This window comes from Ammospiza nelsoni, chromosome 1 (assembly GCF_027579445.1).
Source record: "Ammospiza nelsoni isolate bAmmNel1 chromosome 1, bAmmNel1.pri, whole genome shotgun sequence".
NCBI classification, from domain to species: domain Eukaryota; kingdom Metazoa; phylum Chordata; class Aves; order Passeriformes; family Passerellidae; genus Ammospiza; species Ammospiza nelsoni.
In genome coordinates, this window is record NC_080633.1 from 103,029,100 (window position 1) to 103,045,271 (window position 16,172).

Sequence of the window (16,172 nt, forward strand, 5' to 3'; positions counted from 1 at the left end):
TCCATGACATTTCTACCTTCACTAGTGACTCCAAACCATGCACTGAATTGCTAGGCCGCCTAATCTCTCTGGTTCATTATACAACTGCTTCAGAAGACAATTACATAGTGAAATTAATAATGCTGCTTAATGACTATTAATATTTGCAGAACTTCTTTACACACTGCCTTGATAATCGGCATATCCAAAGCACGTCTGTGCCACACTGAAAATCTCCTTGAATGTTCGTCTTCTCTACTTGGCTACTGAATTAGAAGTTCAAGAGACTGATCTGTGAAAATCTGTGGTGCCTGGCACCAACCAAGCAAAGAATGGTTGCTGAGTGAAATGAGGTGGCTACTTAAGGAATGTGCTGGACAAAGTCATGGTTGTAACACAAGTGAAACTGCTTTCCAAATCTCTTGACAATGGAAATAAATAGTTTGATATTAAGTTATTTAAGTACTGTGAAGCCCCAGAGACAGAGTCGGTTTCATCTACCGGTATGAACCGAAGATCAAATACACAAGACTCTGTGGAAGAATGAACAACACATTTGCTTTGGGATATGCCTTGGGATAGCAGAATGTGAATGGGATTTTGCTGAAGCCAACTCCAAACAAGACAAGTTTCAAAGCACGTAGACTCAGCGTAGTGAAACCCACCACTGTAGCCCAGAGTGTCTGCATGTAATAGTGCAGAGAACAAAGTGGCTCTCAGGGGAAAGGTGCCACTAAATTACAAGGTGCTATTTTATTTTTCACTCAGATCTTTACACCAGTAAAGCTCCTGATAAAGTAAATGAAATAAAATGATCAAGCGCAGAAGTCAAACGGCTCACTAGCTTGATAAGACTGTTTCCCAAAGTAGCACCTAAAATACCGCAGAACTGCAAAATTGCTCCAGTCACACTAAGCTTGTGGCATGATTTATACTTTTTCTCCAAATGCATAATGTATACACAGTAACTGAACCAAGGTGAAAGCATAGGGGCCCTCAGCAGCCTAGTGAATTAATGCACCAATAACAATCTATTGAATAATCGGTTCATCTTCTGCTTAAGTCATGAGTGTAATTGTATTCAAGATCTTTTATGCTACAGCACATGCTTTAAGAGGCTTGGGACACAATATACCCACTTCCCAAAACTCTCATTAAAGCCTAGTCACATCCTGCTACACAAATGAACCATCCTTACTTTTTAATATTCGCTTCAACTCATTTCAGTTTGTTTTGTTCAAGGCTGCAGCATCATTCTGGGACATGTTTTAAGTTATTGGTATCATTCTTTCTGTACTACACAATGAAATTGTGTGTATTTGGCAACAGAGTTCCTGGACTTGTATTTTCAATAGTTCCATCTCTGTCACAAGTAAATTCATTCCAAAAACCAAGGAAGCTCACAAAATACACTTTTTCTTTAACAACAGAATTCCTATGAATAATAATTACACAGCTGTGGTAGACAGAAGGAATCAAGTATCCTTTTGCATTAACGCAAACACTTAGGATCTGAGCCCTCCTGCCTCTGATAATTAGATTATCAAAGAGTTTTTCTCTAGAGAATTAAGCAGGAGCAGGCATAGCATCCATTTAGCCAGAGACCCAGACACCTTATTCACTCTGAAACTATTTGGATCATTTTGCAGTGCTCTCCCTTCAAGATGAAAAATAACTTGTCTCCCTTGGGTGAATACATTCTACCTTTGGCAGAAACACTTAAGGAAAAGCTCAGAACTGAACAGAGTGTATGATGAATGCTGGTCAGGAATTGTGTGAAGAAGGATTGGCCAGAAAATACAAGAAGCCTTCCTCCCTGCATGCCAAGTGCTCTGTCTGGCCCTAGGGAGGAGTTTGAGAGTTCAACTGTTAAATTGAAGGTATGAATGATGCAAGAAATCGGAAGTGGGAAGAAAAAAGTACTGCTAAGTCAGAACAGACTTCAACTCTGCTACACTGTACTTTATTAAATAGACTTGGTTACTGGGTCAATTCCATTGCCCCAGTCAGACTCACCCTGGGGCTTAAGTCTCAGTCCCTTCTTTACATACCCCTTGTCATGACCTGGCCCCCAGCCCTGGCCACAGCTTGCCTTTCTCACCATAGAGCCCTTCTAACTCATGGCCCTGCCTCTGTCTTCAAGGAGAGTAAAAAGCAGCTACTTCTGTTGCCTGCCCTGAGGCACTGTCAGACAGCTGCCTCCTTTGCTGTGCACCTCCACCGCTCAAATTCTGGAAGAAATTCAGGCAGCTCAGGGGTTTGGACATCTCAGACCTGCCAAACTAGTTAACATACAATTAAATCACACAGGGTTGGGATGAGCCAAATCAGGCTCTCAGAGGAAAAAAAAGGGGATAATTCAAGGGGAATAGCAAGGAGGTGAGGGGTTATGGGACACAGTTAGGAGACTGTGGCAGAGGTGGAAGGAGCATTTGTCACTCAGCCCCTTTACACAGCACTTGCATATTCCCAACCCCACCTCTAACAGCTGAAAATCTCACATTTCTCATTACAGAACCTAAAACCTTAATTCTATTTGCTAAATAATTTTTCCCAATCTAGACTAAGCTTCTAAGATCAGATGGAGTTTTTTCATATCTGTGCCACCTCCCTAGCTATATTGCTCCTGTTACTATTTTATCTCGTACAGTGTTGAGAAAGACAAACAGTTTTAAACAGCCTTACACTTCTAATAATGTAACAGTTTTCAAATGATATTCAAGGCAAAACAATCTCAATGCGTGAGTGTGTTGAACCAGCATTTGGAAACATTCAGCACCATTGTAACATCTTCCATTGTTTCAGGAAATGAAGTTTACGCAGAACAATACAGACATCATTCTTAGCAAAAATTACCTTAGTTCTAGCTGCTGTTTGACTAAGGATTTCTTTTATATGCAAAAATGAAAGTACATCTAGCTTCCAGCTGATCTGTCAAATAGGGTGGAGACTCAGGACCAGATAGTCTCTGATTATTAGAGTATATCATGCAGTACCGAAGTAAGGAGTGCTAGAATCATTACCCTTGAGTTGTTACATATAAAACAAAGACACAAACATTAAATCTCTGTGGGTACAAAGGTGGCTGGATATTTTTACCAATATCAAACTGAGTACTGCTGTAGGAGATGCAATATGAGCATGGACATAGAAAACATCCACTAATTGCTCACCTTTTCTTCATTACCAGCACGACTCCCAAAAATATAATGACAAACAGCAAGATGCCTGCAATGACTCCAGCAATTTTAACAGTATGGTCTGTCTGCTTCTCAGGCTCCGGGTCTGGTTTTCGAGTGGCAGCCCCTATGGAATTGACAAAAGAAAAATAGGAATGAGGAAAAGAATAAAGGTGTTATTCTTCTGATGTTTATACACTTAACCTACTAATGTCATTAATCTTATCCAGGGCCAAAAGATATCAAAGCTTGGTCTTTTAAGAAAAATTCTGCTTTCATATGCATTGTTATAAAACTCTTTATATTGTTCCAAGACATTCTGTAGGACCACAATATAGGTGGGATACCACTGCCAGCCCTGACCCTTCACAGGAGCCTCTTCACAGATTCACAAATTTCTATATTTTTTATTATCTGTGCTGGCTCCCTTTTCTTTCTTCCATTTAGAAACTTGCTAACAACACAATAACTATACTAAGCCTTTATCCAAATTTGATTTGCTGGAACATTTTCCTCAATTATTTTTCATAAATGAAGCTGTAATTCCGTAACATATTAGCTTAAACACCTGGAAAAGTGAGATAAGCTCATTTACCATGCATTTTACCCACAATTGTTTTTTTACACAATAGACTTTTTTTTTTTTTGCCTTTGGAAATCTAAATCTAGGTCACATCTGGTAGGAAAAAAGACGCCTTCTAAGCAATTTATTCACAAAGTGGGAAGCAGCTGATGATCACACCATTGGCACCTACATTTAATATCTGTTTAAATGAGATAACCAGTGCCTTACAGCAGCTACTGTCTTAGCTCCTCCAGCTTCTCCATTTAAAAAAAATAACATCGTTTGTACTGTTTACTGTATAATGTGATGGAACGTCAAATCCATGTCTGATGAAATATCCATTTCCCCTACCAAATGAGTTCAGGATGAAAAAATGTTAGGAAGCAACATTCAATTCACTAAGCTGATTTTATATTTTTATGGACTTGCATTTTTTTTTTTTAATCAAAACGTGTCAGCATTCATCATTTGAGGCACCATGCCATAAAATGGACACAGGGATTTATGGATTGCTTTCCTGGTATAGCTTTTTTGGGAAGGGAGAAGGAAGAGTAAAGCCCAAGTGAAGTGTAATCTTTTAAGACCACATTCTTGTACCACTAACTGGGTTTCAGAGAGGATTCTGACAGCATCAACTATATTTTACTTGTTTCTTCACTTTCTCCTTCTGGAAAGGAAGGAAATTAATGGCCAATTTACATGAAGAGCTATTTTCTAAAAAATGAAACCATTTCCAATGTTTCTTCTCAATTTTAACCATGATATTCCAAGATGAAGAGTATTTCTAAATGCCCACAGCTGCACTTTTGGCCTACATCTTCAAAACTCCTTGCCAAGAGGAATGCCAGAAAAACCTGCCAGAAAAGGTGATAACTATTAATCAAATCGTATCTAGACCTAACTGCAGGAACCAGGTTCTTTGGAAAATTCTGGCCAAGGTACTTCACATGAGTGCTAAATCAGAGAAGATGATGTGCTTGCTGTTCCTGTGCCCAGTCCCACAAGAATATTAATTTGATAGAAATACACACACACTTTTCTGAATTGGTAAAATCCTTACTTTGTATGAATAAAGGATGATTCATACTTTGTATGAATAAACAGTTCTATTTTCCTCTATCCTATATAATTTTTTTTAAAATTCTGTATTGTTGTACTCTTCACAGCACTCAGTATTGCAGTAGATACTCAGAAGACATCTAGAGCATTTAATGAAAAAAGCAGCTGTTCAGCTGCACTTGGCCAATAGGAAGCAGTGAGTCAACTATGATGCAAATGGTAAGGCACATGAAGGACTCCAAAGCTCTCTTTTAAATCTAAAACCCAAGAAAGAAAGAAGCTAAATTCAATAGCATGTAGTATCTTTTCAGATGTAGCTTCTAAGACTAGTTCCTTCCAAAGCCTATCCTTCATTATCTTCTTCGGGTTACCCCAGCCAATTGGAATACTCATCATAATGACTTGCTAAAAACAGTTTCTGCCTTATGGTTTCATTCCTTATGCTAAGGCATCCAGCATTAGTTTTGGGAATATGACTGCTAAACAGTGAAATTAAGTAAAGGCAAACATTGACAGTACTATCCAATGTGTCCTATCTCAGTGCCATGTCTCTCTTTAGCAGCTCATGGTTCTCAGTTCAGTGGAACCAGCTACACTTACACTACACAGAGGAGATAAAATCGTATTCACAGCACACACATTTTCTGCATATGATGGAGCACAACTTTTATGAAATGCCTTCCATCACACAAAGCATTGTCTTGACACCAGTATTGAATAAGCTGGTGAACCCACAAAATTGCAAAATCTCTACAGAAAGCCTACACCGGAAGCAGCACAGAGCCTAGCATAAGGACACTCAAACTCCCATATTGCATCATTTATTGATTATCTGATTGAGGAATCAGCTTAAATTGTCTATGAAAAGAATTTTAATGCAGAGTTAAAAATAGGATACAGCTTCTCACAGTGATGGACGCAGCCTTACTCACAATAGAGGCTACCTTAAACTTGGAAGCATGATGTTTAACAAGCCTTTTAAAAACCCCTATCATTAATTATTATAACAAAATATTGGCATTATCTCAATTCTCCTTCATTTCCATTCAGCAGATTATTTATTTGCTGACAAAATGTTGCTCCACTATTGTTCTTAGTGGTTTCCAAAATCTATTTGGGTAAGTGAAAAGAACTTTCATCCTTCTTGAACATTCCTTGAGTCTTTTAGCATTAGAAATTTGGGATTACCTTTCTACATTTTATTTAATGCTGCTTATTAATCTAACATATCTCAGTTGCTCTACAACTGTATTTTAGGAAATTGCTGTGTTCTAATCCACTCTTTATACTCCTTAGCATTCTGCTTGGTTTTATTTCAACATCAGATGGACACTGGAAGTGTTTTACTGTGTAATGTTTACAGTGAAACATGCAGCCCTTTCTTCAGTGCGGTGCTCAGCTTTGAACCCTTTACAAGTCAAAAGCCATTCAAATTTACATTTTAGCATTTATCAAGACTGAAATTTCAGTTGGTATTACCTCTTCATTCAGTTTGCTTTTATCCCACTATAATTCTTCATAGTCCCACGTGAATTCTGCTAACTTGTACCATCTAGCATTGTAATCAAGAGCTGCTGCCCTGACACTGACTCTTCCTGGCATTTAATAAACATACAATACAGGATTTAATATTAAATACTAAAGTGCATTAACTGTGAAAAGCAGCACCACTTTACTTCTCCTATGTTTCTGTCTGATAGGCAGAGGTTGATTGAATGATATTTGCTCTCACCTCATAATTACTTCTTAACTGACTTTGGGCCCCATATTCACCCAGGCAATTGCACTGGCACCATGGAGAGAAGGGTGAGCTGTCCCTAAGGGGAGCGAGGCAACTCAGGGCAGTAGCTCTGAAATTCATTCTGCCTCCTCATAAATGGTAATGTCCGTTTGTGCATTTGGTTTTGTTTGCATGTTTTCAAGAGAGATGTGGAAAAGCACCATTGCAAGCCTTAAAAAAAAAAAGGTGCTTTGATTTCTCTTTTACTCTGCTGAACTGACAGATGCTAAAAATATTGAGTGAAATGTAATCTTTCATTACAGAAACAGTGCTACTAATACACTATTTTATCACGATGATCTAGTCTTGGTGGTTTATTTCTTTATTTTATTACCATTCTTCCAATCTTTTTGTCTGACACAGTAATTTTTAATGTCCTTTGTCACCCTGGAACCTTTAAGAATATAGAGCTACGAGACTAATTCTGGGCCTCCAGTAAAAACATCTGTATTTAATGAAAACAGGTCATTAAGTTGATGCCAGCAACTGAGCTATGCCCACTGCATTTTCTTCACAACAGTGGACCTAATTACTTACTTGGATTTTTTTGTTTTAGTTTTAAGATTTTGATTCTACCCTTGCATATGAAAACTGACTTCAAGCCTTGCATAAAAAACCCTCACTTTTGTTCTCTGAGATTGTCTGGGCAATCTCAGAAAACAGAAGCTGAACACAGTGTGAAAACACCAGCTCCTGCTAGTGGAGCTGCAAGAATCAAGGCTAAAGTGACATATACACTGTGGTGCACCTCCAGAAAGACAATAGGTCACTAAAGAGCAGTGAGTGGAGGATAGCTCAAGGGAGCTGCTTAGAAAATGAAAGGACAAGGAGATGTTTCCTTCCAGTTTAAAAAAGATTAAGGTGCTGACTTTGGAAAGTCTTTACTTGATGAAAACAAGCTAGAGTGCTTCCTGCCAGAAGTGAAAAACAGAGATACATTTAAAAATAAACCCTTAGGTGCTGCAAAACCTAGCAAAGTATTTCCCCAGGCTTCCTCTGCTGAATACAGTAGAAGACAATCACACTGCTTGGTTCCATACCCTTAGATATTTACTTTTCTACTTAATGTCAGCAACTACAATTTCCCTTTTACTGACTGATTTCCCATTCTTTGTGGCTCTCCCAACAGTAGCATTTAAAATGTGAAATATGTTTCTTTTCCTTTGCTTAGAAAGAATGACATTCAGCCGGACTGACTTATCCTCATGGATACCATTTTGTTCTATACTTTGCAAGCCTCAGTGATAATATTTTTAAGTAGTACCCATGAAACATCCAAAGACAGTATTATTTCACTTAGTTTTTACTCTCAGACCTATTCCATTAACTTTTTCTTAATATTGGAATCTCCTCTGAAGTTTACTCATTACTTTGCCAGTTCATGGCATCTTTTACTCCCTCTTCAGAACGAGAACTGAATTACATTCCAGTTGCTGCATTAGTGTCTGCCAGAGTTTGAATTCTTAAATGACTTTGTGCAGCTAAATTTCTATTTCCACACAACAAGTTAAAACACTGAGTAAAAAAAAAATTCTGACTCTCTCTTTGAAGTATTTCGAGTTCTGCCACTTCCTTTGGTGGAAAATTTGCCTTTCCCTTCTCACTCAGAAGGCACAAGTATTGTGTTATCATCAACCTCAAAACTTCATAAAGAATAATCTCTTGCAGGTAGCTTGTGGACAGAAAAGGTTGTAGCAGAACTACTTTTCACCATAATGAAAGCTAAGGTGAATGAATTCTGTGAGAAAAATAATAATTCCTTTAATTCTGAGGCAAGCACTATCTTATTTTTCAAGAAAAATGAAAATATTTTCCAGTAAAAGAAATGGACCTCTACCAAACTGAATAAACTCTCTTTCTCCTTCTCTTTCTAAATGAACAAAGTTTGGGCTTGCTTTTCAGTATTTCTTTTCTCTGAAAAATGTACTTAGGAATGACTGACCATTTTACAGAACAGAATAACCAATAAAATAATCCTGGCTCAAAAGTCTAGGCACTGCTGGTTATACTTAAAAATGGAGGGGTAAGATTTAAGCTGTTACTAGTAAAAACTAGCTAAAGGTTGTTTTGTCTAAAGCAGTCTTTAATAAATTCAGGTTTTTTATTTGAGTCAAAAAATAATCTCTTCTATTAATTAACTAGACCAGTTTAATTTAATTTCTCCCACTCAAGGCTGACCATAGTTCCTGCCTTTTGTGCTTCCTTTCTGCAGCTTTAGCACTCTCAAAGTAAGAGGCTTGCAAGCCTTTCCAACTTAATTTCATCCACAGGTGCTCCAGTAACTGATGTAATGGCTAACCTTACAAGGCCTTAAGGTAGTAATACAGTTTGTTCAGATCATCCAATTTTCCAACCAAATTTGAAACCAACTTCAGTTAGTAACTACCCTGTGATTTTTTTATGCAGGCAGTGAGATTCAACTATCACATCTGAACACCTACTTTTGAGTTATTCTACAGAGTGAGTCAGGAAAATGAAACATTATACCCTTGTGTGACAGCTGCACTGTGATGAGGTGGCAGAAATCATGCAAAATGGTACAAGGCAGAAGAAAGGCAGAGAGGTATGATGCTTCCTTGGAACACCTATCACTAGGCTCCTACTGTCCCTGCCACAAAGTGAGAAGACTGAAAACTTGGCTTTAAAGACTCTCTCCACACTCTCCAAAGACAACATGAATTACAGAGGCTACTATCATCATTACTTCCTATTATTTGTATGATAGTAGGAGCTAGAAGCTGTAAATCAGGCAGGGAGCCCCACTGTGCTAAGAACAGGGCAGGCACACAGCTAAGTAATCTTGGCCACTAAAAGCACACAACCTAGCTGAACTAGACTGTAGGAGGCAGGTGTAGCAACCACAGGGGAAGGGGGAGGCAAAACCCCTTAAAAAGATGCATTTTCAATACCCAAATAGTTCTACCCTTCCTGCCTTCCCACTCTTTTAACTAGCTGGTATCACTCAGCATTTCCAGTTAGTACCACAGCAGAAACAGATCTTCAGGAAGGATTTGAGGGAATTACAAATGTTTTAATTGATGATGTTGGTTGGGGTGTTTCAAGGAAGGAAGCAACATGAAGGTCAATTAACATAAAGGTAGGAAAAGCAGAGTGTCTGAAAGTAAAGGGCTGAGATAAAAGGCAGTATGACAAAGTAAGAAAAAAAGCTGATATGTCTGTCTTGGTATGAAAATAGGTGCTTCACAGAGGTAGGTCCTTATAAATGTCAAATGACCAACAGGAAACCCAACCCTTTATCACAAAGCACACTGCAACAGGGCAGCAGTGCAAGATGTCCTGTTTCCTCCAGAAACACCATTTCTCCCTTCATCTCACCCATGACTGCAGAAATTGGTACCCTTATTTATAAATCTGTGGCAGCAGCATTACTGATGCTGTGAGGGACAGGCCTGTCTGACACACTTTCAAGTTCATCCCAGATGCCAGGGTTTGAGTCGGCCTTGGAGAAGACCCAAAACACATACATATCTGTAGATGAAATCAATTACCACCCTGGCTCTTCTGTTCATACTGTGAGTGACTGGCATTCAGTCCTCATCTGCTAGCCAGCATGTATTCTGCTAACAAAGTCTTTGTTTTATTACTCCTGGTAGAACTCCAGCTAGGAGAGTGAGTTCTCCCTTGCCATCCTCATTGTTAGTTTTCCAATCAGCACTCCTCGCTCCCTTCAAAACTGCAGGTTTTGTCCATATGGTAGAAGTTATGAGGTGTTGTTGGGCAGGGTACACTTTGTGCCAGAAGGTGGTTTTGATCAGCATTTTTTCAGTTTTCTCTCTAGCCCATGTCTTGAATGTATTAGTTTTGGAAATGTGGCAAGAGTAAGGTCTGTTTACTTCTCTTTTTAAAATATTCTTCCTTTCTGTTCCTGGTTTCTCTTGGAAATGCTCCTCATGTATAAATTGCTTTTTCTACATGGCAGAGACAATGTTTTCCTTCTATTTTGCTAAACATAGGAGTAATTTAAGTGTTGAAATCAACATAGTCTGACTTTCTCTCCTATGATGTGCTCACCACTCTATCGTTTTGAAGTCTGGGAAGGAGGGCAAACAGCACTTACATTTTAGCAGGAGAGTATTTTCTTTGCAATTTATGATCATCATCACAATACATATTGCTGTGTACAGATCCTCTTTGCCCAGAAAAAGGTTTCTGTATTTCCTGAGGACCACTATGTTGATTTGGTATGTTTTTTATTTGGTGTTTTTTAAATACAGGAAAATACAGACTTGTTAGAAGGTCGGTGGTAAGAAGGGAGTATCAAAATAAGGCTCTGCTGTGTAACACCAGTTATGAATAATTAATTTTGTTCGTGATATTCTTTAGGAAAATGTAAATATAAGTGACAAAGAACTGCATGAAAAGACATGCAAAGAGCTATTTCACTGATGAATACAACTCATTTAACTGACTATCACATGAGCTGTATCTCTCACTGGTGGATGATTCATGTTGATGTATGTGAGCAGAAAGACTGTTTTGGTTAAACATCTGCATTTCTGGTTGTCAGGAATAACAACATTCTTTACAAAATATGCCTAAAACAAATGAAGTTCCCAGTTTGACTTTTGGTCTCATCACAATTTATTTTTAACAGAATTTTAATCCAGACAATTTAGTCTGGATTTTTTCTGGAGATTGTGGTTTAAAAAAAAAAAAACTTAAGCAAGTGTTGATAATCAGCTCATTTCTCCTTTGAAACAAAGCCACCATCCTTTCTACTAGCTCCTCTTTGCCTTTTTCTTTTAAGAAAAGAAACTTAAATAATTAAAATTCATAAAAATTTTCCTCTCTTGTGGGCACCCAAGGAGCTGGAAGCCCTCATTCATTTGAGAAAAAAGCATAAGCACTCACACTTTAACAGCATTGAGATCATTAAGGGATGTTTAAAGCACACTCAATAGCTGTACCATAACCAGAAATTATTAACAAGTCTCAAATATACAGACATAGTGTATCTCCTTCTAGGAAATAAATAATTTACTAAGGAAAAAAAGTATAAAGTCTTTGGAACCTTAAGCTTTCAAATGACCCTAAAGAGTACTTTCACGCACTTTAGTCCATTTTATGAAGAAAAAAAGGATGGTTACATATTTATAAGTATTCACTATGTGTGGCCAAAGAAGCAGCCACAATGGAACACATCACAGACCTCTATGCCAACAAATGGAAAAGCCGTGGCAGCATATCTGAAAACAGCTCCCACCACTGAAATAAAAGTTGAAATCCTCCTGACTTCTGTGGAAAGATAAAACTGGGCTTCTTTACCAACTCCTCTCTGACTACACAAACACAACAATGACCAACATGATGAGACACACATTTCTAATCAAGGTTGACTGAGGAGTAATGAGAATATACTTGCATCATATTAGCTGTATGCATGTAAGTATCATACTGAATAAGGATGAGGAGGTCTGAGAACAGAAGCACCAACAAGGGCTGAAATGGCAAGTTTTGAATGTAGGGCTTGTTCCCAGCTGATGCTCTGTGCAAGAGCATCACTTGGAGCCATTGGAAGTGCAGTTGCATCTCACAGCCCTGACTTCTGTGAACAAGAAGTCATAAAGGTACATAATGTACAACAAGGGTAGCCTTTAGAGCTGAAACATTTGCTTTTATGGTTCTCCACACAACCTCAAACCAACAGTACACATGGTAGAAGAAGAACTCTCTCAAATTAGCTCTAAGGAAATTAAAGCAGACAGTCTGAATTGATCCTGTCCATACCTAACACATTTTCTAAGCAAGTCAGCACCACTTTCAGGCCATCCCTACAGAAGTGGACAATTTACTGTCAGGCCCACCAAATGTTTGTGAGTTTCATCTATTGCTGAAGGAAACCTCTTGTTGACTCCCATGCTTTCAACACCAGATCTACTCCTCAAAGTGTACTGAGACATGACAAGCAATATCCAACATCACTGAGAATTTATTTCAGCTGTTTTCTAGAAACAGAAAGGTGTGGATTTGAATACTGAAGAGGACTCTGCCCTCTTCAAGGAAGATAAAATGTGGTTTTCTAGTTCTCAACTGGCTTCTACCAAGCAGGGAAGACGTGAAATTAGATCACAGTAATGTTTCTGGATCTGACCTACTCAGGGTAAAACTCATGTACAAAACTAGATGCTTTTGGCCTGGACAAATACAGCTGTTTTATTTTCCATCCCTGAATGCAAGGGATCACATCCCGCATGGGAACAAAGCAACCTGAAGCTATGGGTAAGAAGTAGCAAAGTAAGGTATCATCTTCTGATCTCACTGTCAGCCAAGGACTTAAACAGAGGAACATAAATGAACAGTTCCAAATGGAAACTCAGTGAAGGCTTGGTTACTTTGCCATTAGGAGAGGGGCAGAGGGTAATGCAGAATAGGTATCCCTGTGGGAGGTCTGAACACTCATGGATGTTTTGACCTGTGCTGCCACTGGCTCACATATGAGGCTGATATTCCTGGTGACTTTCACCACCAACCTCCCATCACACTGCAATCCTTATGAAGGATTCTTGAGAAATCCTTCAAAAACAATCACACTTGGAATTGACTTCTCATTTTTCACTACCCACACATTTTCCTGGAATGAAACATAACATAGTTAAGAACATAGAATGAACATAATTCATTCTACTAACAAATAAATGGAATTATACATGTAATGATGCATGAAGAAATAGAAAATAGAAAAATATGTCTGTGATAAATTTATAAAAAGTATGAAAAAGACTCAAAACTTCTTTTAAAGCATTTCAGAGTCAACACTGTTTTGAGACAGGAAGGTCAGCTAGAGGAACTGGAAAGCAGAATCAGCACAACAAAGGAAATATAATTCCACAGAATTCTACATCTGTCTTTGTGCCAATACAGTGTAGCAGTTCTTTTGTTCACATTTCAGAAATTTTTATAATATTGCCAATAAAAAACCCTATTCAGACTGAAATAATGTTGAATGCACCAGTATTCTAGTACAGGGACAAGAATAGACTAGGCCTCCTCTGAATAGCTATCACTGATTTACATTTGGGTTTTCATTTATTTCCTGGAGGTTTTAGGGGTTAAAGGAAAATCTCCACTTGTCCTACTTGATTAAGAATGCCTTGAACAGTCATTTTTATAATCAGCTCTTTTCACTTTTAATTATTGACACATTGACTCATAACCAGAAGCAGTCTAATTCAATGACAGCATACTGAAAAGTGCAACTATTTTACTTCAAAAAGGTTTATAGAATACTTTGTTCGCTTTTGACCAATTAGAATTTACTACTTTTCTTCTATTTTTTATTTTGCGCTTCCAATGCGAACTCAAAAGTTTAAACAGGACCTGAGAGTATTTATTTCCCCTCTTCACAGCTAAAAACCATGCAAGACCCCAGCTTCTGTTCACTTTTATGGAAAACTGTGACTGAACTTTCATTTGCACAGGAATTTTCTATGTACACAAAAATCTTTTAGTGCTCAGCAGTGATAGAAAATCAGATTAAGGGAAGGAAATGAAAATTCAAAATTTTTGAAAAAGGAAAACTTGAAAATGCACAGGTACACCTGAGTGTCTTTCTCAGAGCTTAAAATCACTGGTTCTTGCAGTCAAACTCCCATTACTGCAGAAAAGGACATTTTCAATGTATTGTCTGAAAAAAGTGTTAAAAACTTGTCAATAACTGCAGTTATGGCTTGCACAGTGCTGAACTGTGCAAGCAGACAAATGTGGCTTAGATATTTATTCAGATTGGAGCTATTTCAATGAAACTAGACTGGATGAATTGCTCAAATATTATTTTGCCCAAGACAGTATGTTCTGTAACTTTAGCTTAAAGTTGACAGTATTACTCTCCTCTTTGCTGCACTACTCTGTTTAACTGTAACATGTGAATGCTCACCTGTACATTAAAACAGAGGCAATTCACATAATATTGCCTTAAACATTTGTCAAACTCTCCAGTGGTACAAACACCAGATTTGCAGACTCCAAGAACTACAGATTATTTTTCCCACATTTTATTTCAAGTTAAAATTCAAACTGCTTAGCATTTTATGAATACAGTCAAAAACTACAGATGGGAAACACTGAAGTTCACAGGGGTTTTTTTAGTTAGTACTTATATCTCTGAATTTCCTTGTCTTCCCTTGTCTCTCCTTAATTTTTCATTGTGATACATACAAAACTCTGTTTCAAATGTAAAAATCAGAGGCATATTTTTTTTAATACAGAAATGAAGCAACACACTATATGACAGTTAGGCTTTAAAAATTACCTACTGTTATTTTCCATTGTTTTCTGTTCTCTGTACATTGCTGATGTTGAAACATTTTAAAGTAGGTGTGATACTGACCAGAACCAGTACTAAACAGATGACAGAGATTCCTTCAGTTTGTTAAGAATTTATCCTGGTCATTTCATTCATACAATTACTTTCATAACTGGATTTTATGCTTCCATTCTCTGTAATGTGATTAAGAAAAGTTCCCTCTCCTCCCAGCCCAACCTTAAACAGCCGCACAGATATCCTGACATGAAGATTACACATTACTAAGAGAACGGATTATTTTTCAAGCTAGGATGAACCAAACAGACCCATCTTTAGTGGCTTACATTAAATTTGGATGACTCTTGTCATGAAGGATATATCTGACACTTGAAATCATATTTTTCTCTCAGGTATGAACTGGAATACTCAAACTTCCAGACTGGTTTTGTACTTGGGGGATGTAACACAGCATTGTAACTGCAATGACTGATTATTACTTCTGTGACAACCAACTTTTTTACTGTCCTGAATAAAAGACATCATGTTTCTACAGTGGTAAACACACCTCATGAGGCTACTTGTCCTTCCTAAAGGTAGGGAAAGGTTGATACTTTCTTCTAGTTCATGGGATCTTCTCCAGCTGCTCTTGTCCCAGGTCTGTAACACACTGGCTCTGGTGATGCAGCACCAGGACAGCTGAAGAACCCATACCCCCTTGGCCAACCAGAAGCATATATGGCCAGAGAAAAACTGCTGCTATGACTCTACATTTTATCCTCCCTATTCTTCTACTTATGCATGGGAGTTGCAAAGGTCTCACTTCCAGAGAACGTTAAAGGAACTGTTATTTTAAAACAAGAAGTGAAGTATTTAACATAACAAATATAATCACACTGATAACTGGCTTCTAATCAAGTTGGGCTCTTTATTGTGTAGATAGCAATGGGTTGTATTTGTATTATGGGTTATTTCACCATTTGGGAAATGTTATTAGCATTATTTTTAGGCCTTCTTTGTCTTATTGTTTAACTTCAGCTCTTCTTCAGTTGCTCTGTGGGAAATGTACTTATGCTTAAAAGCACAGATGCTTTGGCTACGCTGTCTTACAGAAAACCTGACATTTGACTCTGTAACATACTAGGGGAAATAAAAGGAAGAAAAGGAAACAGCAACTCCTATGGCACTCCTGTATCCTCTTAACATTTTCTTGTAACTATGCTGTTTTATAGATGAAACTGTCACTGCAAAAATGACAAATATAACACATAAAAGAACAAAAATGGGCAATAAATCACAAATGACACTTCAGCCCATTGAAATGCATTCAGCCAGTGCTGCAGGAAGTGG

The 16,172-nt window shown here is 37.9% G+C and overlaps 1 protein-coding gene across 6 annotated transcripts in view; it reads right to left on the reverse strand.

Moving 5' to 3' along the window:
* PTPRM (protein tyrosine phosphatase receptor type M) overlaps positions 1–16,172 on the reverse strand; it is a 442,321-nt gene that overhangs the window by 150,921 nt on the left and 275,228 nt on the right. For all 6 annotated transcript variants that reach the window (XM_059467174.1, XM_059467165.1, XM_059467156.1 and 3 more), the window contains one exon: positions 3,153–3,285. In XM_059467174.1, the coding sequence (XP_059323157.1) occupies positions 3,153–3,285 (133 nt within the window). The remainder of the gene's footprint in view (positions 1–3,152; positions 3,286–16,172) is intronic.